This window comes from Pleurodeles waltl, chromosome 4_2, assembly GCF_031143425.1.
Source record: "Pleurodeles waltl isolate 20211129_DDA chromosome 4_2, aPleWal1.hap1.20221129, whole genome shotgun sequence".
NCBI classification, from domain to species: domain Eukaryota; kingdom Metazoa; phylum Chordata; class Amphibia; order Caudata; family Salamandridae; genus Pleurodeles; species Pleurodeles waltl.
Window position 1 is genome coordinate 395,326,508 of NC_090443.1, and position 26,742 is coordinate 395,353,249.

Consider the following 26,742-nt stretch of genomic DNA (forward strand, 5'->3'; position numbering starts at 1 on the left):
ATGAGAAAAATGAGAATCAAATTGAGGTCCCACTGAGGCATTATGAATGTTGTAATGGGAAACATATGTTGCAGACCTTTAAGGAACCTAGCCACTATGGGTGACTTAGAGAGATGGTTGGTCTGGCAACCGCAAAAATGGTGAGATGGCAGAAAGGTAACCCTTAACTGTGCCCAGAGCAGAGCCCTGCTAGGCCAAAGATAATACAAACAGTAGAACTTGAAATACGGATGCAGAAAGGGGGGTCAATGTTGCTGGAGGTACATCATGACACAAAGTTGTCCCAACGGCAGGTGTATACCGCCTTGGTGGAGGGTCACCTAGCTGTCAGAATAATGTTACAGACTTTGAGAGGAAGGGCAAAAGCTGCTAACTGTCACTGCTCAATCTCCGTCATGACGATGGAGAGAGTGCAGGTACTGGTAGAGAATCCTTCCCTGTTGCTCTGATAGGAAATCCTCTAGAATAGGCTGCCTGGCTGGAGGACCGATGGTCTCGCTCAACAACTCGGGATACCAGACGCCATGCCCACTCCAAAGCCACAAAAATGACTTGGGCCTGGTCGTTACTGATCTTCTTGAGAACTCTGGGCAGGAGTGGTATTGGCGGAAAGGCATACAGGAGGCCAGAGCTGCACTTGCGATGAAGTGCCTCCAAGCGAGAGCCTCCTTGAAAACTGCAGTGCACAAAACTGCTGACATTGTTCGTTCTCAGCAGGGGCGAACAGCTCTAACCATGGCTCTCCCCACTGCTGAAAGAGATCTTGCGCCACCTCAGGATGGAGATGCCATTCGTGATAAGCAAGGCATCTGCAGCTGAGTTTGTCCACCATGGCATTCAGAAAGACCGCCAGGTCCTGAACCACCAGGGAAATGCCCTAACATTCCAGCCATGTCCAGTGATGAAAGGCCTCTTGACAGAGGGTTCGAGACCCCACCCTGTCCTGTGTGTTGCAATACCACATGGTGGTGGTGTTGCCCTTGAACACCTGCACCAATCTTACTCTGATCAAAGGAAGAAAGGTTTTCAGTGCCAAGCAAATAGCCTAGAGCGCCAACAGGTTGATGTGGAGCTCGGACTCCATCGGTGACCAGAGCCCTCTGATTGCCACATGTCCCAGGTGCCTGCCCCAGCCCAGGAGTGATGCATTTGTCACTACAGAACAATGAGAGGGTCTACAACTGACAACATCACAGTTCATTAGCCACCACTGCAGATCTTTTGCATTTCCCTCTCTGAACTATGTCGGAGAGATTTTCCCGAAGCTGAGCCCACTGGAACTACAGGTCCCACCGCAGAGCCGGCATATGCATATGCCATTGGGCATGAGAAACAAGCAGGATGCGAGAGGCCATGAGGCTCAACAGCCTCAGAGTCAATCTCACAAAAATCTAAGATAAAGGCTGAAACTTCAGAATCATAGCCTGAATATCCTGGACGCGTTGTCCGGGAGGGTAAGTCCGAAACTGCAAGGTGTCCAAAACATTCTTGATGAAAGGGAGCATCTGAGAGGGAGTCAGGTGTGACTTCAGCACATTGATATTGAACCCCAACAAATGCAGGAGATTTGCCTTAGTCTGAAGGTGGGAAATGGCTGACTGGGGTGAGCCTGCCTTCAACAGTCAATCGTTGAGGTAGGTGGAAGACTGGATCCTCGAACTATAATGATGAGCTGTAACTACCGCCATCACTTTTGTGAACACCCGAGGGCCACTGGGAAGGCAGAAGAGGAGCCCAGTAAACAAAGTGCTCATGGTACACTGTGAACCGTAGGTAACGTCTGAGGGCAGGCAGAACACGGATTTGGAAATATGCATCCTGCAAGTCTAACACTATCATTCTGTCTCCTGGGTCGACAGCAGACAGGACTTGGATGAGCGTGAACATTCTGACTTTCTCTTTTATCAGGAGGGAGGAGGTGAGAAGGTGTAGATTTAGGATAGGACAAAGTCCTCAGTCGTTCTTTGGCACCAGAAACTAGCAGGAATAACAACCACAACCTACTTTTAATGCAGGCACCCTCTCTATGGCTTCCTTCACCAAGACAGCCTGCACTCCTTGTTGGAGCACAGAGAGATGTTCCTCCATCAGCTGACTGTGACACCACAGTACCCATGTCAACCGCATACAAAGGGGAGGAAGTAGCTTCTTTGGACAATCTAGAGGATCCAGTGGTCTGATGCCACTGACTGCTAGTGGGGCAGGTGATGGTGAATCCTGTTTTCCACTGGATGTCCATGGTGGTCAGAGGGCAACCTGAAGAGGCTTGGAGGCAGCGGAGTGGTGGGCTGACTCAACCGCTGACCACCTGTCTCATGCTGTCTGTTGAACAAGTTCACAAAAAGGCTAGGGTGCCTGTTGGTCACAGCGGCTGGGAGGGTAAAGGCATGTTTGGAGACCCCTTCTATGGCCACAAAAGTTTTGGAAGGAGGACTGGGATTAACGAGGGGCTTCAGAAAAGCCCAAGGACCTGACCATAGCTCTGCTGTCCTTAAAGTGCTACAGCGCTGAATCCACCTTCTCTCTAAAGGGGAGAGAGCCATCGAAGAGCATGTCCATGAGTAAAGACTGGACATTCCCTGAAAAAACAGCTGTTCTCAAGCCAGGCGTGGCAACAAAAAGGCCACTGACGAGGAAATAGTTATTTCCAGTGAGCCTGTTGTGCTGAACCCACACCTCATGGTGAACTTTGCTGCATCTCACTTGCCCGCAACAGCCTGAGTGAGTATGGCGTAGGCCTCCTCTGAGACTATAGGCAGCACTTGCACAACCAAGTTCCATATGGTATGGGAGTAACAGCCTAAAAAGTATGCAATGTTTACTGACCAGCCTTTTGGATTACTAATCTGGTGGAGTAGTAGGGAACACACCAGGGTTAATCCTGCAAGTGGAGGCTTGGACCAGCAAGCTCTCCAGGGTGGGGTGTTGGGTGAGAAAACCAGGGTACCTAGGAGCAGGGCGATGGTAGCTGGCAATCATCCTACGCACAGGAGCCCCTCTGCAGGCTTGGAACAGGCCCCATGTAGGACATCTAAGAGCTTCATTGAATGGGAGAAGGAGTTTGAAATGGGAGACTCACTTGAAGCACCTGTCAAGATGTTAATCTATACTCCCACTGTGGGCAACTGAAGGTCTAAGACCTCAGCTGCTTACCCACTACCATCAGAAAAGAGGCTACCTCCTCTGTAGCCACAGTAAGAGGACAGACCAGTATCTGTCAGTATGAGTTGTCTAACCTACTGGCCTCTGCCAGTTCCTCTTATCAATTGTCCTGTTTCAGCTCTTCTTAGGGGAACTGGTAACCATAAGAGTCCGCAGATCCCTTCTATTTGTCTCACTCTCCAGGCCTATTACGTTAATAAGTCACTGGCTTTGCTTCAGGAAGCATGGGCCCATTCGGCAATGTCAATCTAGCTCCGTGTGGGAGTCAGGAATAATGATGGGGCATCAGCACAAGAGCAGCTATCGAATGTCTATGTGTTTGCCAACGGCTCTGCTCCGGACCCAGCATGGGATCCGTGGGGCCCGCCTAGTGCAGAGGTCAACTCCGCTGGCATGGAGCCTGTAAGGACCCCACTTGTGCCGGACTTGGAAGTCGAAGATGTCTTCAACTTCTGTACCTTGTTATGTTTGTGCGACTTAACCAACTTTCTTGATGATTTTGAGTGCAACGACAATTGTTGGGAAGGGCTCCACGAACGGGACCTCAAATGTTGCAGAATTGAATTACGTTAGGTGGTGAGAAGCTTAAGAGAGTGCTCCTTCAGTGCCTTGTGGTGCATGACGCAGCAGTTCTCTCAGGCCTTAGAGTTGTGGTCCCGCTCCAATCACCACAAATACACCAAGTGGGGAGTCGGTCACCGATATCTGCCACTGATAGGCCTCACAAGGCTTGAAACCAGCTGGTTTCTTAGGGGACATACCTGCGCAACCAAGAGTAAATCTGAGAAAAGGTCAACAGTGTTGCAAAAAACAGTCAAAAAAAGACTGAGGGGTAGCTCAGACAAGATCAGCATTATCTGGCATGGAAAGGAAAGAAGTGATGTCAGCGCACCGAGGTACTTCTGGCGTGGACGACGCCAAATGGAGCCGAACTATACCATCTGATGCCTGGGGATAATTCTAAGGTAAGGAATCTGCAGCTAGAATTCTTTATCAGAAAGTATTGACTGCTGCAGAGAGTTCAAGAAGTATTCAAATAAAAAACAGGTCATTGTGTTGGACACATGCAGGAACAATTAGTTTTTAATCGCCTAACTTCCTCCCTCACTACTGCTTGTCTTCCATTCTGGAATCCTTGCAAGGTCAAAAGGGTCAAATAGTAGTGAAGAAGGGAATTAACTGATTGAAGGCTAATCTTTTCCGTTTTTTCATTTTCTGGAATGTGACCAGAGAGACAGAGCTGGTGGGACAGAAGTATTTACTTCTGAAGCACAGGGGTTTAGCTTTGAGGGGTGCTTTAAGTACTACACCCCCAGCCCCCTTTAATAGTTTGTTACAGGTGCTTTCAGTCAGGTATGGTGCAGTGTCTGTCAGATATCTCATGGATTTTTACACAAAGACAAAAACGCACATACACTCTCTCCATTTGGAAAGACTTCAAAAATGTTGGTTATTTCACAAAATAATGTGCTTTCTCTCACTTAGCAGCCCTACGAATCATCATTCCTCTCACTTTGGAAAGAGGGAAAGATGATGAACATGAGGGGTTGGTAGTTTTAAAAATGTAAAATAGTTCTGCAGTAGTTGAACAGACGGTAGATGGCATGATGAAAATAGTATGAAGTGTGGGAGAAACACAAATGGCAGGTTAGAGAATATTTTCAGAGGTTACTTCTAATGTCTTAAATCTTTGAGAAAAGTTATCAGGTGAAACAGAAGATGTGATAGGTGCACAAGGGCAATGAGAAGAACATTAATTCCATGGGTTCAGCATTGAGGCAGGAGTGTCTGCAGAAAGTGAGAGGTTTATAGAGGATTTGGTATTATTGAGGGTGGATGGAAGGGTAGTTAGAGCAGAATTACATGCATCTACATTCTACATAGTTGCGTTTTCCTTCAATTTACAAGAAAGAGTATGAATTCAGAATTTTAAACCTTTGTTATTGGAAGTAATCCAGCTCTCTCGCTGAAAAGCAACAGGGGTAAAGCTATGGAATGAGTCAAATGTGGATCTCAGTATCTCACTAAATAGGTGAGACATTCAACATGGCTGTGAGGTCAGTAACAAGATGGGTTATAGGTTTGAGTTCCTCTTGATGAAGCTAAATTGTGGGGTTGGATGGATGAAAGCAGACTTGTATGAGGACATGGTCAGAAGAGGACAGGTTGTGGTGAGTGTAATAGGATGAGATTAATTTTGCTTCCATGTGAGTGCACAGTGAGTTTTGCAGTGAATGGTCAGACAGAAAATGAGCAAGATTGAATAAAGGTTAAGGTCCAACAAATGGAGTGAGAATGACTAAGGCCAAGGTCACAGAGAATGAGTTAAGAGAAGAAGGGTTAGTAAATCCAAAATACATTGAGGAGGGTGCTGATGTTTCCAAGCAGGTGATAAATAGTCACAATGTGGGCAATGATTGTTGCGATAACACAAGCAGTGGGGTATCGAAAAGATGAAGGGACGGAGTGTAAAGTAGGGGTTCTTGCAGCCAAGAAATGATTTAGTGGTAAAGGTCTGCTCCTCTGCCTAGCTGAGTGATCTTCAGGCTAAGACCTCTGGCAAATCTGATGTGAATTGCTGTAGGTGTTGGAGTATTTTGGACTAATGCCTCCCTTAATAAAAACTGTGAATTATAGTGGGGGGGAAATGAGAGTCAAAATCATTGGTAAACGAAGACGTGTAGCAAGTGGACCAGAACTTCTACAAATGGAACAAAAAGAGCAGACTATAGAGTTGTTGACATGGTACTAGCATTTCTATTTTCTGTTTAATTGAGGTGGTTAAATGAGGTGGCTTGATAAGAGTTTGCTGGACAACATGGTAGCATATAGAGGGAAAGAGGACCATAGCAACAGAGAGGTAGAAAGTGAGTGATGATGTAGTGCATCAGGAGCTGGCCATGAAGACCAAGTATACCAAGTAGCAGGTATGTTAGGAAGATAGCGCTAACAACATGCTGGAACAAAAGGTCAGCTGGAACAAGGTATTATCAAGTTTGCAAATACAATTATGCTGCAGAACAGTATTTACCTGGGTGCCAAAGGTTTAGGGGTTGCAGTGTAATGACAAAGGGTAAGGTTGCAGATAAAATGTGTATTCAGTGTGGTAGCATGGTAGTGAATTCATATGTGAACATTTCCAGTGATTAATAGACAGAGGGAGTGATTTTATATTGCTCAGTGCAGACAAGGTGAGCTGAACACCCAAGATACTTATTTTTCTCCTATGCATCATACTTTTGAAATCCTTCTATCCTACTGTGCTTTAAACTAAATAAAAAGATACACTGTAGTTCCAAAAATCCCCCAACACCCTTTACTGGGCTTGCTCTTCTTCCAAAGACAGGTCACAAAGCCTAAAAACACTGCTATTACCTTTCTCTGAGTCCGTGAGTAGAAAGAGGTCAGGGTGCTCTGGGTCATCCGCCATCATCACCATCCACCCAACCACAGCCACACTTTTACTTGATGTGGACTTGAACTAAATGAAGCAAAGGGAGAAGGAAGCATAAAGAGATTGTAACTAGAGTGCATCACAGCACGCACTTTTGGGTGTAAAATCAGAAATGAGACATGGGATATTGCCAAATTATTACCAATTACACTTACATTTAACATTACAAAAAAGGCAAACGTTACTTACTGTAATCCAAGTTCTCTAAAATGGACATCTTCACTAAAGTCAGAAACGCTAAAACGATGCCCAAGCCACCACAGGAGTACATTTCCTGAGCCCCTCACTGGAGGCACTTAGAGACTTGCAGGGTGTCAGGCAAACAATCTTTCTGTTGGATACTCTATCTAAATGCAGATTACTCACCTTGTGAATATTCCCCCAGGCATCAGTCTGGATCCCAAAACTTAAAAGCGGTATCCCTGCATGACAAGACAAGCAGAGCCACATATAAACACCATACATGAGCTCTGCGCCAGCTGCATTCTTGGGCTGTCCGCACTCTCAGAAGAGCCCATAAGCAGATTGGCACGACCAGTGTGCAGATCTCTAGATTGGGACCTTTTCAGACGGAAAAAAGTTCAGTTCATACAATGGGTAGGTGGGAGGACAGCTCAGGAATCTGCAATTAGATAAGAGTATCCACCAGTGAGATAGTTACTGAATATAAGTTACTTGTTCTTCTAATGGATTCTTGTAACCGCACATTCCTCAAATTGTGAATAGATACCATAACAGTACCTCCTCAGCTGGGGGGTCTATGAAATGGCTTAGACCCAAGTGTTTTGGAAGACAGAGGGACAACATGCCCACCACAATGGACTGCACTGTCGAGGCAGTAGTGCTTCATTAACATATGTACCGACACGTACGTAGACGCCTGACATATTTCCAGGACAGGTACTCTCATGTGCTAGCGAAGTAGTAGCAGGGTTAGTTCTGGAGGAATAAGCTTGTAAACCTTCAGGAGGTTGCTTCTTCATCAGTGTCTAGCAGATATTGATACAGAGAACAATCCATCAAAAGATGGTCCTTTTTTGCGCTGCTTTGCTCCGGAGAAACCGTCAAAGAGCCGATTGTCCACACAATGTTTTTGGGTGCAATCTATGTAAAAGCTTCATGCACTTTCAGGGTCTAAACCATTTTCTCTCTTCCTCCTTAGAGGGATGATGGAACAAAGAATGCTGGAAGAGTGGTAACCTGCTCAACATGAAATGGAATGATCACTTTCAGCAGAAAAGAAGGTTGGGTCCTCAACACCAATATTATCTGGGAATAATGTTGTATAAGCTGGGTTGATCACCACCAAGATGACATCGAGGTCCTTAGCGGGAAGGTCTAAGGATGTCAACTGCCCACACTCAGTCTCCAAGCATGGGATGCAAACTGTGCAGTGCAAAGTGCACCACTCTGTCCAGCTGCTGAAACAAAAAAGCTGCACGAAGCAGCAGCCTTATCAAAGACAGAAGGCTTACAGAAATCACAAGCTCCACTTTAGACAGAAAGCACCTGCTAGCATTCACAACTGAGCTCGTCCACCCTGACATTTAAAGATTGAACCAGGTGACTCATTACCACAGAAATTCACTGGTATCCCACCTATTTCCAGAGGTTTAGAAACTCCTGGTACAAGACCCACAACCCCACTTTGCTGTGCTTGTTGCAGTACCAAAAGGCAGATGTTGTGTAAGAAGGCTGGGTCGCTCAGTGCAGGGTGATGGCGATGAGCAACCTGCCTTGTAACAGGTGGCCCTGAACATAGTTTTGCCCAGAATCTTACCAGTGAAGGCCTTATTAAATAGCAACAGACATTCTTTAGAGGACTGACCTGACAAAGAACTTCAGTCAAAACATTAGTCTTCATCGCCATATTAGGTAGCTGTAGGTCTAAGACTTCTGTCTCTTTGCAGAATGACTGCGAAGGAGACACTTTCCTCTGTAACACAAACGGAGGTGGTATGGAAATAAGTACTGTATCTGGAGAAGTATCCAGCCCACTGGCATCTTGGAGTCCTTTATACCAGTTTTTCCCATCACATTGTGGAATATAATCATCTATTTCACCATAATTGTCATCGTCAGTGCGATAAAGATTGTGCCAAATTTGATTCTTACCATGTGGTAAGGGCAATCTGTCAGAATTTGAAGGATTGACTGTTGGCTGCATGCCAGTCGGAACCAAGCACAGCCTTGGTTAGGGGGGATTCTGTTTAAAGTCATATAGCACATTGGGATGCCAATTGTCCTTCAGTATCATTGCTGAATCGAAGGAAACTGGCACTGGGGGTACTGCAGGAACTTGAAATCAGCATCGGAGATTAATCAGATGTTGGTTCGAGGGGTAATGACATCGACAAGGGTGGTCCCCTGAAGATCCTTGGAGGCCTGAAAATGCCGCAGAGGAAACCGGTAAAATGTCAAAGATATGCAGCATGGCCCCTTCGACATCCTGTAATCGCTGCTTCTCTTGCATGGCCAACAAAAATAATGCTGTGGGATGCCCCAGGTAGGTACTGGGGCAGCCCATTAACATTTTTTTGCCAGATCCTGCGCATCCCTATGGAATGGGGCCTCTCTAAGGGAGCTAGGGGAGCTGCAGGAGTCCAGGGGCTCCCCCACACCCCCATTCTCCCACCCCCAAAAAAAGGCTGCGAGTGCCCCGGATTAAAAATACAAAATAAATGAAAAAGTGAGTAATGTATGAGCGGCCCCAGCTGCTCATTTATTATTCACTGCTCTTAGCAAGGAGCGCCACTTGATGTCCTTCATGGGCTAATTTACAGACATTTTACTGCTGTTGGTGCCCCCCAATCAGGGCAGGGGTACCACCAGCAGTAAAATATATGTAAATTGATAGTGCTGCAATTAACTCTGTTTCCTGGGATTATATAGAATAGGACTCTGATAAATGTATTAATATGATGAAACATTTCCCCAGAGCTGGAGCTTTTACTCTTTAGCTTGGGAACACAGAGACCCTTTATGGTTATAGCTGCATTATGAGGCCTAAAGAGTGTAAAAATAAGACTTTTGTTTTTTTAACTATAAATGCTTTATTAAAATGTTTATTAACAAAACCAACATGCTTGTCTTTAATATATTGACAGTACTTTACATTTTTTTTAAAAACTAGAAATTTGTTGACAAAACCAAAGGGTAAAGTGACAGTTATATTTAGGTATTCAGAAAAACCTTATCATTCACTGAAAAAAACATTAAAGGGAAGTTATAGTTAGGAAAAATGTAAATAAACAAAGCCACTGGAATGCACTAGTTATTGTTATCTCAAGTAACTGTAACTTGTGCCCCAAAGTAACTATGACTCATGCTGAACACTGCTAATGATATCAAATATTACATCACACATGACATGTTCCATGAAATCATTGAGAACATCAATGACATAATTGAAAATAACACTGTGCATGGTGGTGGTGCAAGTTACAATTACTTTCTCAGGCAAGGAAATGGACAATGCCCAGGGGGTTGGAGACCCAGGGACACCATCCCTGAACTGGTCCTGGGAGATTGGGTCCCCGGGGATATACAATGGCTCAGAGGTGGTGGGGGAGGGGAAGTATGAGGGATTTTAACCCCCCCTCCACAGTTGCAAAGTTGCGCCCCGGGGGATCCCCAGAGCTGTTCTGGGAGGGGGGGGGGGCTCCTCCTCAAATTTATTTCTATGTCGGCCCCAGGAGATGGAGTTCCTGGGGTCACTTACTACAGGATAAGGGAAAGGGCCATGTGCCCCCTCCCCTACATAATAAATGTGCCGCTTCCCTGGGCCCTGGTCCACCCCACACCCCCTTTTTTTTTTCCCATAGCACGAGAGCTTGTAAATGGAAAAAAACAGCGGATTATCTGATCCTCTGTGAATTTCCATCATAATTTAGAAAAATAAAAACATTTATGGACCCAGACAGAGTCCCAGTGGGACCCCACCACTAGGCCTTGGGGGTCAGAGTATCTCTACCCTGCCCCCTATGTCTTTTTAAGTCTTTCCTAAAGGGCCTAACCCACCTCACTTGTTAAGGGCACGCTACCTCACTATGGATTGTTACGTAATTTGTAAAAAAAAAAAAAAAATTAACTCTAACCCTGTATCTGCGGTGTACTAACACTTACTGTCTTGAGTCACTCTCTGAAGATCAGATGTCCCCAGTTAAAGAAGTACATCAACCTAGACAGTACCAGCCTGCCTCCCCACAGAGACTATGGAAGCTGCCTTAATGAAAACATGCTGCATTGGTGCCTATGCCTGGCAAACATACTTCTCAGCATCAAATGAGAATATGTACCTTTGAATCCCCTACCTCGTGTGACGTAGCACATAACCTCTATCTTTCTGCTCTGGCTTTTAGTCCATGTTTCCCTACTTTCAGTGCTCAATAAAGAGGCTGAAAAAAACTGCTAATTACTTTGATCTCCCCCTCAGCATGGTGTCTGTCTTATAGTAACCTATGTATCACAAACAGTGATTACCAACTTTGCTTGTCTGTACAAAAATCTCAGAAGTCCCTGTAGCCCTTAACAATCAGAGATTGGGACCCTCTTCTGATAAGATGTTTTATCCAAGTGACAGATCTTGAGACAAAGTCTACTAAAGTCACTGCAACATAATTTGCACCACCCACATAATTTCTGGGAGCCGAAGCACTGTTTGCAGTGCAACAATCTTGAGCTTCACTACTTGTATGAGAACAATCTGTAGTTTAGATCAGGCTTTTACTTCGAATCCTTGATGAAGTTTTGTAAGAATATGTAAAAGTAGTCCTTGTTTTGGGCTTGAAGCTTACAAACAAGCAATTTTGACATAACTGAAGAACATGCATTAGCATGCAACCTTCATCATCTAGAATTTCCAACATTGTGGAAAAGTTTGTGACATCATTTTCATTGAAGGTATTGTATACACGTATTGAGAAAGAATGTGCAGAGCCCCAATTGTCAATAAGCCAGTAATTGTTCACTTGTTTGGTACTTGCTTTCATTTATAGGTAAATAATGGTTTCTAATTTTCATATGGGTAAGAGACTTGACGTTGGCTCCTGAGGTCTTATTATTTTAATTAAGTAATTTTACAGAGAAACCTCTCACTTTCAGCTTCAGTATTCTAAATTGTTTGGTGCTTACCCATGTCCAACTTTCACCCCAGGAATTCATATAACAAGACAATCATAACTGCCAGCTTTCAATGACAGGAAAGTCATTTTGAATATGGATATGAATGCACGTACAGGATAAGATTATATGTGCAAAGTAGGCAGAAATCAGGAAACTTCATCCTTCATAAAGGCACCAAAGCAAGGTGGCAGCGTGTCTTGCAGGAACAGTCAGAGAAAAGACAATGAACAAGGTCTGTGTAGGAAGCCGGGCTCTAGTTGTAGAACCCCCCCTCCCCACAAATGTTTTGCCTTGTGTCAATGTGCATTGACTGTAGAACACTGGGATACTGCTAATCAGGACCCCAGTGTCTGCTCTCCCGTAAAATTGACTTGGTAAGTGATTCCTACGCCACACAGTTATCAACTAGTGCACCCACGTAATCCCACAGTATATGGTACTTATGTACCCAGGGCACTGGTACACCAGGGGTTCTCCCAGAGGCTGCACCATGTATTAAGCCGCCCATAAGAGCGTATGCAAACTGTGTATGCAGACCTGCTACTGCAGCCTGCATGAAATGGTGCATGCATCTTTCATTTCGGATATAAGGCTTGCCTTATATCACTGTCACTACACATGGACACTGCAAGTCACCCGTCTAGTAGGCCCTTCAGCCCAAGGGCAAGGTACATGTCCCTAAGTGTGAGGGTACTCCTGCATGAGCAGGGTACTCCTACAATCCCCAGACTCCATTCCCTGGGCTTTGTAAGTGTGGGGAAGCCATTGTAAGGTATGTAGTGGACACTAGTCAACACGAGTGGTCTAACTACACAAAGGCTTCCCCGAACCTAGGGATATTTGTTATCAAACATGTTGAAATCATGTAACTACACCGATTCCAGTGATAGTTGCATGATCTCATGTGCTCTTAATCGAGCAAGACTATTCAAGGTACTCTCTGCAAGACATCTTCTGCTCTTGGCCTCCAAAACCACTGCTGGTCTTCTTTTGGACCTGAAACAAGGCTGTATCTAGTTGGGAGAGCTCCCACTGCAACACTGTTTATCCAGCTACTGTAAGATAACTGCAAAATACGTGGCTGTGCATCCTACAGAGTCACAAGGACTGTGCCTGCATCGAAGAAGCAAGAAGGAATCTCCCTTGTAATGAAAGAGTTACTCACTGCATCCAAAGGCCCCTTAAGACAACGACGACCAGTTAGTGAATCCTGCTGAACCACAGACAACAAAAAGGCTCTGCTCACAGGAGGTGATTTTGTGGTCCTCTCTGGCTTCAACTTGTCTGGTTTCCAACTTGGGAGACGGTGGACCCTTGCTGCAGCCACTGGAGCGAAACCCCTGTGCACAGCGACTGTTGCTCTTGCCAAGGCTTGTTGGCTCTTCCTCCGAGAGATCTTCTAGCTCCAAGAAGCCTCAACCTCCAGCACTCTGCAGCTCCAAGATCAGCTTCCACTCTGCAGCTCCTGTGATGTGGGACTCCTGCTTTGTTGTGCTGCTGAGGCCTCTGTGTCTCCCTGTGCCTGCTGCCAGTGGGTCACTTGTGGGGGCTACTCCAAGTCCATCTGGTTTTCCTTCTTGCTGAAGGCCTGCCCTGACCCTCTTTCAAGGGTCGTGTCACTAGGATCTTGCTGGTCCTCCAAAATCTACAACCTTCCTTGCATCAGCTATTTACATTTGCAAAAGCTTGTTGTTGGACCTGCTGTCCACTGACCCTCCTGCAATCTGGCCACTGACGTGTGACAGCTTGTGGGCGACTCCAAGGATCTCCTGTATTCTCCTGGACTCCTGCAGATGGACTTCTTCCCTCACTGTCCTGCAGGAACTTCACCTCCAAGACAGTGGGCACTGCCTACTTGCACCGTGCCTGGACATCTCAAAGTGGTCCCAACACTATCCCATTCTTTTTCAGGTTCTTCACGTCCGGAATCCACCCTTGGGTTCCACTGGCCTGGTCCACGGGTTGCGACATCAGCTGGACAACCGACGCTTCCACTGACCCTAACAAGAGTTTCCGATGCCACTTCAACCCTATACACCTGAGCTCCCTAGTGTAGGTACTCCTGTCTTCTGGGTATCCATGGGTGGGGGCACTATCCAACCTTCTTTGTGCCAAATGGTTTCCTTGGGGTCCACTTGGAAGGGTCCTGAATCCATAAAAATCCAAACGCAGCGGTCCTTTGTTAGCCTATGGGACACCTGGCACGATAACTCTGCACCCGGGCGCCTGTGGGATTTCTGGTACTTACCTCTGGACAATTCTTTCTCCCCCAGCCCCAGGGATTCTAACACACTTACCTGGGTTGGGCACCTCCATTCTTATAACACTTTCTTAATATATGGTTTGGGTCCCCATGTATTTCTTTGCTATTCCTGTTTGTTTCTAAGTGCATATTTTGTGTGTAGATATCTCCAAGTGGAGATACACCAATGTTAGTATAGCAGTAGTGTTGTAGTAACAAATCCTTTATTTTTGCAATACCTGGTGAGGTTCTTTCTTGTGTGAGAGTTACTGACTGACTATTGTGGTATAACAAGTGCTTTACACTCCTCCAACATAAGCTTTAGCTGCTCACCAGAGCTACCTCTAGAGAGCTTTTGCTAACTGGACATGTGAGGGTTGCCTTGACTCAGTATAGGGTACCACACCATAAACTGAGACAGCCTCCTTCAGTCTGTACTTGCACTGGGGAGCTTTTAGAGATCTTCTACTCACTAGCAGAGATATGGTGACGCACAAAGGTGTTGTGAAATCAAAATGGCGGCCACTGCCATGCTGACAGCTAAACCCTGACTGCAGTAGAGGTCTGCTGAGAGAAGGCCTGCAGTGGAGCAACCCACCATTACTCCCTCAAGATTCCATTGCTGTCACAGAGATTACATAAATGGCACTGATACATCTAAGTGACTTCCCTAAATTTTCACCAGCAAAAGAACAAAATTAAGATAGTCATCTCACCTGCTCTAATTAGAATCTGGGAGACCATCATGTTTTGAATGGCGGAGCCACTGCTGAATCTGCCAGTAGAAGCCTTAACTGGGAATTCGGGGTGCATCAGGACTAGATGAATCAATGCCGATGGAGATCAGGTGCAAGACCAGGAGACAAGCTAATAACCTTGCTGGAGTCTGACAGTGGCAGAAAGAGGCTTATTCCCAACCTCACTTAGTATGCTTTTTCTTGGACGTACCCGAGACTATGATCTGCCACAGGATTGGGACATTCCATTTCACTTCAACCAGTCGCGACGTGGAGTTTTAATATGTTTGGTGACGTAAAGTGTGGCCTCACTGTCCTGTATGGATTTCAGATTCATCTGGGTAGTGTCATCACAGGTCCTGGGGTTGTGCTGTAACCCCGAGCACCAAAGTCACACTTACTGAGGGTCCTTCACAGACATATGTTTGCAACAGTCCCTACACGTCTTGACCCCTGTTGTCTTAGTGGGTGACATTTTGCCTTAGGTACTGACGAATGTTTGGACGAAATTTGATTATTAAAAACCAAGGAGAAGATCCAGATTCTCGCATGAAGGAACAGAAAGAAAAACTGACATCAGTGCACATGGGTGGTGTTAATATGTAGCTCCACTCATCAGTTCTGGAGCAGAACAATGGCATGGAACTGAACAGCACCACCTACAGGTGAGCAGGAATACTTCTCTAGGGTTTCTAGATCTAGTCTAATGCCTGGGGGAATATTCACAAGGTGGCAAATCTGTGGTAAGAAATATCTATCAAAAAGTGTTCAAGAGGGTGTCTGGGAGTCCCTGATTTATGCCTGCACCAGCTGGTAAGTGGTGTTAACCCCATTGGTTAGAGAGGAGCCAGGAGTAATTAGGGGTTGTTTGCGTACTGCAAACAGGCCCAAAATCCATAAGTGAAGCATTTTCAAGATAGCAAAAATCTTTGGCCACACTAAACTTGGGCTCTGAAGGCTAGGGGTATGTGTGGGAGTGTCACCGGACTGTTCTCCCATACCCAACACTAAAATCCAGTTTGAGGTACACGCCGTACCCATAACAAAACTAAAGATAGAAGTCTGATAGGACAAAAGCAGTTCCTTCATTAATCAGACAGGAAAGCCAAGACAATTGTCTTTGCATCCTGTTCTCTCCCTTTCAAGTGTGCCCCAAGTGTTATACATGGCTCACCACATCTGCCAAGAAAGATTTAACAGTGTGGTGCAATAGGGTGCCCACAGCCCCCATTCTGAAAATTCTGTGGTGGTCAGGGGAGTCATCTCTGCCCATTCAGGTCAGCCTATTTTATGATCCTGAGAGGCATTTCACACCTCATTTACACCTATGCAAGGTTGTGCATAGGCTGAGAGGTGGCCAAGACTTATGCTAATTAGCCTTCTGGAGGTTCAGGCAGCTAAATGTAACTTTCTAAAAGTTACTTTTCCTTGATATTTATTTAAAAATCTGATTTCACAATGAATTGGATTTTTAATATCTACTAAAAATAGTAGCTTAATTATGTTTCTAGTTGTTTTCATTCCTCAGAGGCATTATTAATATTTTAATCTGTACTCTAATTTTCTACCTAGGGGGCTAGGCCTGCCACAGTAAAAATAGCGTTTCGGAACTTGTCACTGTAGGAACACGGTAATGTTAATTTTCTACTTGTCACTTTTAAATACCATGCACCCTATCTTGTGGGCTACAATGCTTACAAAAGGGTGACTTACCAACATTAAAAACATCAACTAAGATTTAAAAGGGAGGCTTTTATCAGTCAAAAAAGGGTTATTTTAACAGACCGCAGATTTTACAGTGCAGCAGTCAGGCTACACAGGTAGGCCTGAGGTGTTTTGTCATCATAGCAGATGGCACAATAAGTGCGGCAGTCCACAGGTGACAGTTAACTTTTCATGCAATGGGTGTGTTTCTGCACCATATTCTATGGCCTCATAAAAAAAAGTCATAGGCCAATCTGGGAGTAGAAAACTTCGACATGTTTTTAACCCCTTCCCCGCCACGGACGTAATGGTTACGTCCATGGCAGCGCCCGTGTGGCGCCATGGACGTAACCATTACGTCCAGGGACTGGCAGTCGGGGGAAGCGCTAGCGCTTCCCCCGAGGGCCGCCCCCCAACACCCCCAGGCCAGGGCTGAAAGGGGAATCCCTTCCCCTTTCACGCCCCCCCCCCCCTGCCCCCCCCCCCCCATGACGTCAGCGCGCGATCGCGCGCTGATTTCATGGAAAGGGGGAATGACGCGCTGGAAGCCATTTGCTTCCAGCGCGTCAAGGGAGAAGGTGAGTATTTCACCTTCCTGCGGGGTGGGGGTGCTCTCAGAGAGGCATTGAGGGAAAGGAAAGGGTTTTCCTTTCCCTCGATGTCTCTTTGAGCATTCCTGCTGCCCGATCGCGATGCGATCGGGCAGCAGGAATGCCCACTAGACACCAGGGATTTCTGTATGTGTGTGTGTGTGTGTGAATATTAGTGTAGGGGAGCGACCCCTTGGGCAAGGGTCGCTCCCCTTTGGGGGCACATGCATTTTACGTTGTTTCTATTTTTAGACCGATCTGCCCCCAAGAGGGGCAGAAAGCCACTAGACACCAGGGATTTTATTGTTGCTGTGTATTTTTTGTGTTGGGGGGCGGCCCCTTGGGCAAGGGTCGCTCCCCTTTGGGGGCACATGTATTTTACGTCGTTTCTGCCCCCCCTGGGGGCAGATTGGCCCTATTTTTAGGCCGATCTGCCCCCAAGGGGGGCAGAAAGCCACTAGACACCAGGGATTTTATTGTTGATTTGTATTTTTTGTGTTGGGGGGCGGCCCCTTGGGCAAGGGTCGCTCCCCTTTGGGGGCAAATGTATTTTACGTCGTTTCTGCCCCCCCTGGGCAAGGGTCGCCCCCAGGGGCCCTCATGTATTTTTGGGCAGTTCTGCCCCCCTTGGGGGCAGAGAGGCCTATTTTTTTTAGGCCTTTCTGCCCCCAAGGGGGGCAGAATCCCAATAGCGCCAGAAATAGTATGTATGTATGTGTGCTTTGTGTTGGGGGGTGGCCCCTTGGGCAAGGGTCGCTCCCCCCAGGGGCGCAATGTATTTATTGTAGTTTCTGCCCCCCTTGGGGGCAGATTGGCCCTATTTTTAGGCCGATCTGCCCCCAAGGGGGGCAGAAAGCCACTAGACACCAGGGATTTTATTGTTTATTTTTATTTTTTGTGTTGGGGGGTGGCCCCTTGGGCAAGGGTCGCCCCCAGGGGCCCACATGTATTTTTGGGCAGTTCTGCCCCCCTAGGGGGCAGATATGCCTATTTTTTAGGCCTTTCTGTCCCCAAGGGGGGCAGAATCCCCATAGCGCCAGGGATACTATGTATGTGTGTGTGTGCTTTGTGTGGGGGTGTGGCACCTTGGGCAAGGGTCGCCCCCCCCCAAAGGGTGCAATGTAATCTGGGCGATTTCTGCCCCCTCCCCTTGGGGGTAGATTGGCCTATTTTTTTTTAGGCCCATCTTCCCCCAAGCAGAGAAGACTAGACACGGGAAAATGAAAAAATGGTTAGTGGCGGAGTGTTTGTCAACTGGCGAAGTATTTACTTTTATGATAATAACAGTTTTTCTCCTTTTTGTTTTAGTTCAAAGCTTTTGCTGACTTTGCTGTGGCTTGTTGCAGTTTTGGCAGTAGTTGTCCTGCGGTTTGCGTAGTTGCATGTTTTAGGTAAGTAAATAAATTGACTACAAGTGAGTATTGTTGCAATGCATGAATGACATGTTTGTAGGTGGTGTACTGAATGCAGGATTGTGTGTGAAATTGTCCTTAGAGTTATGCACAATGATTATTGTGTTGTCTTATGTCTAATTTGCTTTTTTTTTTCTCTTTTTAGTGGGATATCGTTGGTGATTGCTGTGGCTGTGCAGAGTAGTTGCTGGTGAGTCAAGCTTTTTCAGGCAAGTGAGCAGTATAGTTTTTGAGTTTATAATTCTTAGTGATAAACCTATACTTTGTTACTTATCTTACACAGTGCTGGTTGTTGGTGGTGTATTTGTCCAGTTAATTTTAGTAGGAAGGATCATGGCCAGCCGTAGGATGACCGCTCAGCAGGTTGTTAGTGTGCTTTTTGAGTCATCTTCTGACCATGAATATGAGACTGACTCTGCATCTGAGGCAGAGGAGGAAGTGCAGGATTCTGGAAGTGAATTTTCTGTCAGAGATGAATCATCTGATGATGAAGCCACTCTCAGTGCTGATGAAGGGCCTGTTTTAGAGGAGGACAGTGATGTGCCAATGGTGCAGGAGCCAGCGGCTGAAAGGCTTCCCATTGGAAGACCTGACGCATGGGTTGCACCAAACATGGAGCAGCCACAGTTGCCTGCGTTTACTGGTTTTCCAGGGTGTCGAGTTAATACGGAAAACTTTTTGCCCGTCAACTTTTTTGAGTTGTTTATGGACGATATATTTTTGGAAGAGATTGTTGAGCAGACTAATTTGTATGCAGAGCAGTTTTTGAGGGACAACGCTGCCAGACTTAGGCCACACTCTAGAGCTAGCCGGTGGATTCCCAGAAATCTGGAAGAGTTGAAAAAGTTCTTGGGTTTAACTTTTTTGATGGGGCTGATAAGGAAGCCGTCGCTGTCTTCATATTGGTCTACTAGTCCCTTGATGGCAACTGCTATATTTCCTGCCATCATGAGTCGTAACCGGTATGAGCTTCTTCTTCGGATGTTGCATTTTGTAGATAATGCTTTAGCCTTGCCACGAGATCATCCTGATTCTGACCGTCTTTTTAAGATTAGACCTGTCCTTGATCATTTGGTAGATCGGTTTTCAGAGATCTATGTTCCAGGGAAAGAAATATCTGTAGATGAGTCTTTGGTCCTGTTCAAGGGTCGTTTGGTTTTTAGGCAGTACATTCCTAGCAAGAGGGCACGGTATGGAATTAAATTGTATATGCTGTCAGAAAGTAGTACAGGATATGTTTATAATTTCCGGGTCTACACTGGTAGGGATTCCAATATTGACCCCCCTGGTTGTCCTCCCACTTTTGGAGTTAGTGAGAAAATTGTGTGGGAACTTGGTAGACGACTGTTTAACAAAGGTCACCATTTATATGTAGATAACTTCTACACTGGAGTTCGGTTGTTCAAGGAGTTGTTCAGAGTGGACACTGTTGCTTGTGGCACAATCCGCTCTAATCGGAAAGGCTATCCAAAAGAGCTTGTCTGTAAAAAACTTGAGAAGGGACAGTGCAGTGCCTTGCGGAATGATGAGCTGCTAGCTCTGAAATTGGTAGACAAGAGGGATGTATACATGCTAAGCACCATCCATGATGAGAGTACTTCACCTGTGGCTGTTTGGGGTCAGGTTGCCGAAGTGCGCAAACCTGTGTGCATCTTAGACTATAATAAGCACATGGGTGGTGTTGATAGAGTAGATCAGAGGTTAGAACCTTACACTGCTGCTCGTAAGTCTTATGTGTGGTATAAGAAATTAGCGCTTCACTTGTTCCACTTGGCAACTTTTAATGCTTTTGTTGTGTTTAAGGATAGTTCTCCAGAGTCAAGGATGACATTTGTAAAATTTCAGGAGTCTATCATAGCTAGCCTTGTTGTGCTGGAACAGGCAAGAGTTCCTAGAGAAGCAGTGGTGGAGGATGTGGCTAGATTGAAAGATCGTCACTTTGCTGAGCACATTCCTCCCACGGCCAAAAAAAACTTTCCTGCTAAGAGATGTAGAGTCTGTGCTCGAAGAGGTATCAGGAAGGAGACTAGGATGTACTGCCCTGATTGTCCTTCAAAGCCTGGGCTGTGTGTGGGTGGCTGTTTCAGGAGCTACCACACACAGAAGAATTATTGGGAAATTCCGTGAGCGTAAACTGGTGTTTTATATTTTTATATGTTCGGTTTCACGGTTGGCATTAGTCATGTATTCAGTTAGAGCTTTTGTGTTTGTAGTTTTGTACTAATAGTGGTTTCTTTGTTGTTTAAAAACAAAAAAAAGGGGATGGCATGTGTAGAGTGGCGCTTGGCTGGCGGCGTGGGTGTCGTGGCGCTTGGCTGGCGGTGTGTGTGGGGTGGCGCTTGGCTGGCGGTGTGTGTGGGGTGGCGCTTGGCTGGCGGTGTGTGTGGGGTGGCGCTTGGCTGGCGGTGTGTGTGGGGTGGCGCTGGGCTGGCGGTGTGTGTGGGGTGGCGCTTGGCTGGTGGTGTGGGTGGGGTGGCGCTTGGCTGGCAGTGCCGGCCAAACGCCAGTCCACACACTCATCAGCTGGTGTGATTGCTGTATCAGGCATGTGGGCGTATGAAAGTGATGGGCCCTTGACTGGCGCTGTCTGTGGATGCGAGTCTTGTAATGTGCTGGGCCCGTGGCTGGCGGCATGAATGGTCTAGTGCATGTCATGTATGAAAGGTGTGTGAATGGACTGTAAAGCGGTTGGTGCCTTGTCGTGGCTTTACAGCTCACGAGCTGTGAGTCATTGGTTCAGTTTTTTGGCCTTTCAGTTATTACCAGTGCATTTCACTTTTGTGAAATCTCTTGTTAATAAAATTTGATCTACTGAACCATCACTCACCCTCGTGCCAAATCCAACCAGTATGTGTGGTACAAATGACAAAACCTGCTCCGCTGTAATCAGGCGTCGCAGCACACTTGAGACACGCTAGGTGCCTCAGGTGGGACCCCGATGATGAGCATGCCACCAACTTGGTTGGTGGGTGAGGGGTCTTCTTCACATAACCTAAGTGTGTTTCTTTTCACAATTTTAGTGTTTGGCACATCACGGACGTATGTGCACACATCAAAGTGATATATTCCAAAAATACCTGTGTTTGGGGGGGAGGGCCCACCTATGTTTTTGGTCCTGGGTGCGGCCGTCATGTAGGGAAACCTACAAAACCCAGAAACATTTTAAAACTAGGCACCCCAAGGAGTCTAGGGAGGTGTGGCTTGTGTGGCTCCCCCAACATTTTCTTATCCAGACTCCTCTGTAAACCTCACAATTTGCATAAAAAAGCATATTTTCCTGATTTTTCTTAGTAGGATCACCGCTCCAGCACAAAATTCCTACTCCCCAGTTTTCCCCTCAGTCTCCCAAGTAAAATGACACCTCACTTATGTGGGTCCCCAAAGCAGAGTCCGTCTAAAGATGTATAAAAGAATATGCCCTTATAAACTTGCTGTGCTATCCCTTCTATCCCTTCAGGTTTTGGGCCTTATTATGTTGCAGGCACCTGGGCCACCCACACAAGTGAGGTATCATTTTTATCGGGAGACTTGGGGGAACGCTGGGTGGAAGGAAATTTGTGGCTCCTATCAGATTCCAGAACTTTCTGCCACAGAAATGTGAGGAACATGTGTTTTTTTAGCCAAATTTTGAGGTTTGCAAAGGATTCTGGGTAACAGAACCTGGTCCGAGCCCCGCAAGTCACCCCTCCTTGGATTCCCCTAGGTCTCTAGTTTTCAGAAATGCACTGGTTTGGTAGGTTTCCCTAGGCGCCGGGTGAGCTACAGGCCAAAATCCGCAGGTAGGCACTGTTTTCTCCCAAAATTGTGGATGTGTCCACGTTGCGCTTTGGGGTGTTTCCTGTCGCAGGCGCTAGGCCTACCCACGCAAGTGAGGTATCATTTTTATCGGGAGACTTGGGGGAATGCTGGGTGGAAGGAAATTTGTAGCTCCTCTCAGATTCCAGAACTTTCTGCCACAGAAATGTGAGGAACATGTGTTTTTTTAGCCAAATTTTGAGGTTTGCAAAGGATTCTGGGTAACAGAACCTGGTCCGAGCCCCGCAAGTCACCCCTCCTTGGATCCCCCTAGGTCTCTAGTTTTCAGAAATGCACAGGTTTGGTAGGTTTCCCTAGGTGGCGGCTGAGCTAGAGGCCAAAATCTACAGGTAGTCACTTTGCTAAAAACAGCTCTGTTTTCTGTGATATGTCCACGTTGTGTTTTGGGGCATATCCTGTCGCGGGAGCTAGGCCTACCCACACAAGTGAGGTATCATTTTTATCGGGAGACGTGGGGGAACACTGGGTGGAAGGAAATTTGTGGCTCCTCTCAGATTCCAGAACTTTCTGCCACAGAAATGTGAGGAACATGTGTTTTTTTAGCCAAATTTTGAGGTTTGCAAAGGATTCTGGGTAACAGAACCTGGTCCGAGCCCCGCAAGTCACCCCTCCTTGGATCTCCCTAGGTCTCTAGTTTTCAGAAATGCACAGGTTTGGTAGGTTTCCCTAGGTGCCGGCTGAGCTAGAGGCCAAAATCTACAGGTAGGCACTTCGCAAAAAACACCTCTGTTTTTTTCCAAAATTTAGGATGTGTCCACGTTGCGCTTTGGGGTGTTTCCTGTCGCCGGCGCTAGGCCTACCCACGCAAGTGAGGTATCATTTTTATCGGGAGACTTGGGGGAACGCTGGGTGGAAGGAAATTTGTAGCTCCTCTCAGATTCCAGAACTTTCTGCCACAGAAATGTGAGGGACATGTGTTTTTTTAGCCAAATTTTGAGGTTTGCAAAGGATTCTGGGTAACAGAACCTGGTCCGAGCCCCGCAAGTCACCCCTCCTTGGATCCCCCTAGGTCTCTAGTTTTCAGAAATGCACAGGTTTGGTAGGTTTCCCTAGGTAGCGGCTGAGCTAGAGGCCAAAATCTACAGGTAGTAACTTTGCTAAAAACAGCTCTGTTTTCTGTGATATGTCCACGTTGTGTTTTGGGGCATATCCTGTCGCGGGCGCTAGGCCTACCCACACAAGTGAGGTATCATTTTTATCGGGAGACGTGGGGGAACGCTGGGTGGAAGGAAATTTGTGGCTCCTCTCAGATTCCAGAACTTTCTGCCACAGAAATGTGAGGAACATGTGTTTTTTTAGGCAAATTTTGAGGTTTGCAAAGGATTCTGGGTAACAGAACCTGGTCCGAGCCCCGCAAGTCACCCCTCCTTGGATCCCCCTAGGTCTCTAGTTTTCAGAAATGCACAGGTTTGGTAGGTTTCCCTAGGTGGCGGCTGAGCTAGAGGCCAAAATCTACAGGTAGTCACTTTGCTAAAAACAGCTCTGTTTTCTGTGATATGTCCACGTTGTGTTTTGGGGCATATCCTGTCGCGGGCGCTAGGCCTACCCACACAAGTGAGGTATCATTTTTATCGGGAGACGTGGGGGAACGCTGGGTGGAAGGAAATTTGTAGCTCCTCTCAGATTCCAGAACTTTCTGCCACAGAAATGTGAGGAACATGTGTTTTTTTAGCCAAATTGTGAGGTTTGCAAAGGATTCTGGGTAACAGAACCTGGTCCGAGCCCCGCAAGTCACCCCTCCTTGGATCCCCCTAGGTCTCTAGTTTTCAGAAATGCACAGGTTTGGTAGGTTTCCCTAGGTGGCGGCTGAGCTAGAGGCCAAAATCTACAGGTAGTCACTTTGCTAAAAACAGCTCTGTTTTCTGTGATATGTCCACGTTGTGTTTTGGGGCATATCCTGTCGCGGGCGCTAGGCCTACCCACGCAAGTGAGGTATAATTTTTATCGGGAGACGTGGGGGAACGCTGGGTGGAAGGAAATTTGTAGCTCCTCTCAGATTCCAGAACTTTCTGCCACAGAAATGTGAGGAACATGTGTTTTTTTAGCCAAATTTTGAGGTTTGCAAAGGATTCTGGGTAACCGAACCTCGTCCGAGCCACACAAGTCACCCCTCCTTGGATTCCCCTAGGTCTCTAGTTTTCAGAAATGCACAGGTTTGGTAGGTTTCCCTAGGTGGCGGCTGAGCTAGAGGCCAAAATCTACAGGTAGTCACTATGCTAAAAACAGCTCTGTTTTCTGTGATGTGTCCAGGTTGTGTTTTGGGGCATATCCTGTCGCGGGCGCTAGGCCTACCCACACAAGTGAGGTATCATTTTTATCGGGAGACGTGGGGGAATGCTGGGTGGAAGGAAATTTGTCGCTCCTCTCAGATTCCAGAACTTTCTGCCACAGAAATGTGAGGAACATGTGTTTTTTTAGCCAAATTTTGAGGTTTGCAAAGGATTCTGGGTAACAGAACCTGGTCCGAGCCACACAAGTCACCCCTCCTTGGATTCCCCTAGGTCTCTAGTTTTCAGAAATGCACAGGTTTGGTAGGTTTCCCTAGGTGCCGGCTGAGCTAGAGGCCAAAATCTACAGGTAGTCACTTTGCTAAAAACAGCTCTGTTTTCTGTGATGTGTCCACGTTGTGTTTTGGGGCATATCCTGTCGCGGGCGCTAGGCCTACCCAAACAAGTGAGGTATCATTTTTATCGGGAGACTTGGGGGAACATAGAATAGCAAAACAAGTGTTATTGCCCCTTGTCTTTCTCTACATTTATTCCTTCCAAATATAGGGGTGTGTGTAAAAAAGACATCTATTTGAGAAATTCCATGTAATTCACGTGCTACTATGGTCACCCCGGAATTCAGAGATGTGCAAATAACCACTGCTCCTCAACACCTTATCTTGTGCCCTTTTTGGAAATGCAAAGGTTTTCTTGATAGCTATTTTTTACTCCTTATATTTCAGCAAATGAATTACTGTATACCCGGTATAGAATGAAAACGCACTGCAGGGTGCAGCTCATTTATTGGCTCTGGGTTCCTCGGGTTCTTGATGAACCTACAAACCCTATATATCCCCGCAACCAGAGGAGTCCAGCAGACGTAACGGTATATTGCTTTCGATAATCTGACATTGCAGGGAAAAGTTACAGAGTAAAAAGTAGAGAAAAATTGATGTTTTTTTCACCTCAATTTCAATATTTTTCTTTTTCAGCTGTTATTTTCTGTAGGAAACCCTTGTAGGATCTACACAAATGACCCCTTGCTGAATTCAGAATTTTGTCTACTTTTCAGAAATGTTTAGGTTTCTGGGATCCAGCATTGGTTTCATGACCATTCCGGTCACTGACTGGAAGGAGGCTGAAAGCACAAAAAATTGCACAAATGGGGTATGCCCCAGTAAAATGCCAAAATTGTGTTGAAAAATTGGGTTTTCGGATTCAAGTCTGCCTGTTCCTGAAAGCTGGGAAGCTGCTGAGTTTAGCACCGCAAACCCTTTGTTGATGCCATTTTCAGGGGAAAAACCACAAGCCTTCTTCTGCAGCCCCTTTTTCCAATTTTTTTGGAAAAAAACGAAATTTTCACTGTATTTTGGCCAATTTCTTGGCCTCCTTCAGGGGAACCCACAAAGTCTGGGTACCTTTAGAATCGCTAGGATGTTGGAAAAAAAGGACGCAAATTTGGCTTGGTTAGCTTATGTGGACAAAAAGTTATGAGGGCCTAAGCGCGAACTGCCCCAAATAGGCAAAAAAAGGCCTGGCACAGGAGGGGGAAAAGGCCTGGCAGCGAAGTGGTTAAAGGTCAGAGCGCATAAGTGCCAGAGTATGCAGTCTAAAAATCAGCAATAAAATAGGGTCCACAAAATTATGAAAACCATGGGTGGCCTAGAAGAAAAGGCGAATTTCCTACACATGCTCGAATATACGAACCGACACATAAGCTAAGACAAACACATGCTCTCACAAACACACACACACACACCTGCATGCACACAAACTTTTTTTTTTTTTACTTACTGTAGCTGTCAGCACAGGTCTGGTTTTCCCTTCTTGTGTTTCATTTTTGTGATGCTAATAGTGGATAATACACTGTCACTCACTATTAGCATAACAGAAATCAGGCAGAACACAAGAAGGGAGGACCCACACATGCATAATGAGACTTTCCCCTGTGTACTTGGCACTAATTTTACTTCCTCTGATGAGACTGGTCGCAAAAACAGTGCCCATAGGTGGCAAGAGGCAAGCCAGGGATCGAAGCTTTAACCCCTGGCTACCACTAAACTCCTGAAACACCACCGGAGTTGCCTTATTAAATTTTATAAGTGTAATTTCCAAATAGGAAGAGATAACTGGTTCATGCTGGTGTCTCTGAGATCACAATTTAAAGTTGACACTTTTAGGAAGTTGCCATTTTCTTGCCTTAGCCATTTGGTACCTGCAGTCTCTCTCTGGTTACATGACTGGGCATAGTTGGCTGTTGGGCTTTGTGTATTCCTCCTAGACAGCCACACAAT

General features: G+C 46.2%; 1 protein-coding gene across 5 annotated transcripts in view; it reads right to left on the reverse strand.

The window, feature by feature from the left end:
• The window catches only part of RALGPS2 (Ral GEF with PH domain and SH3 binding motif 2), an 812,647-nt gene that overhangs the window by 51,210 nt on the left and 734,695 nt on the right, over positions 1–26,742 (reverse strand). For all 5 annotated transcript variants that reach the window (XM_069231548.1, XM_069231547.1, XM_069231545.1 and 2 more), the window contains one exon: positions 6,538–6,643. In XM_069231548.1, coding sequence (XP_069087649.1) covers positions 6,538–6,643 — 106 coding nt within the window. The remainder of the gene's footprint in view (positions 1–6,537; positions 6,644–26,742) is intronic.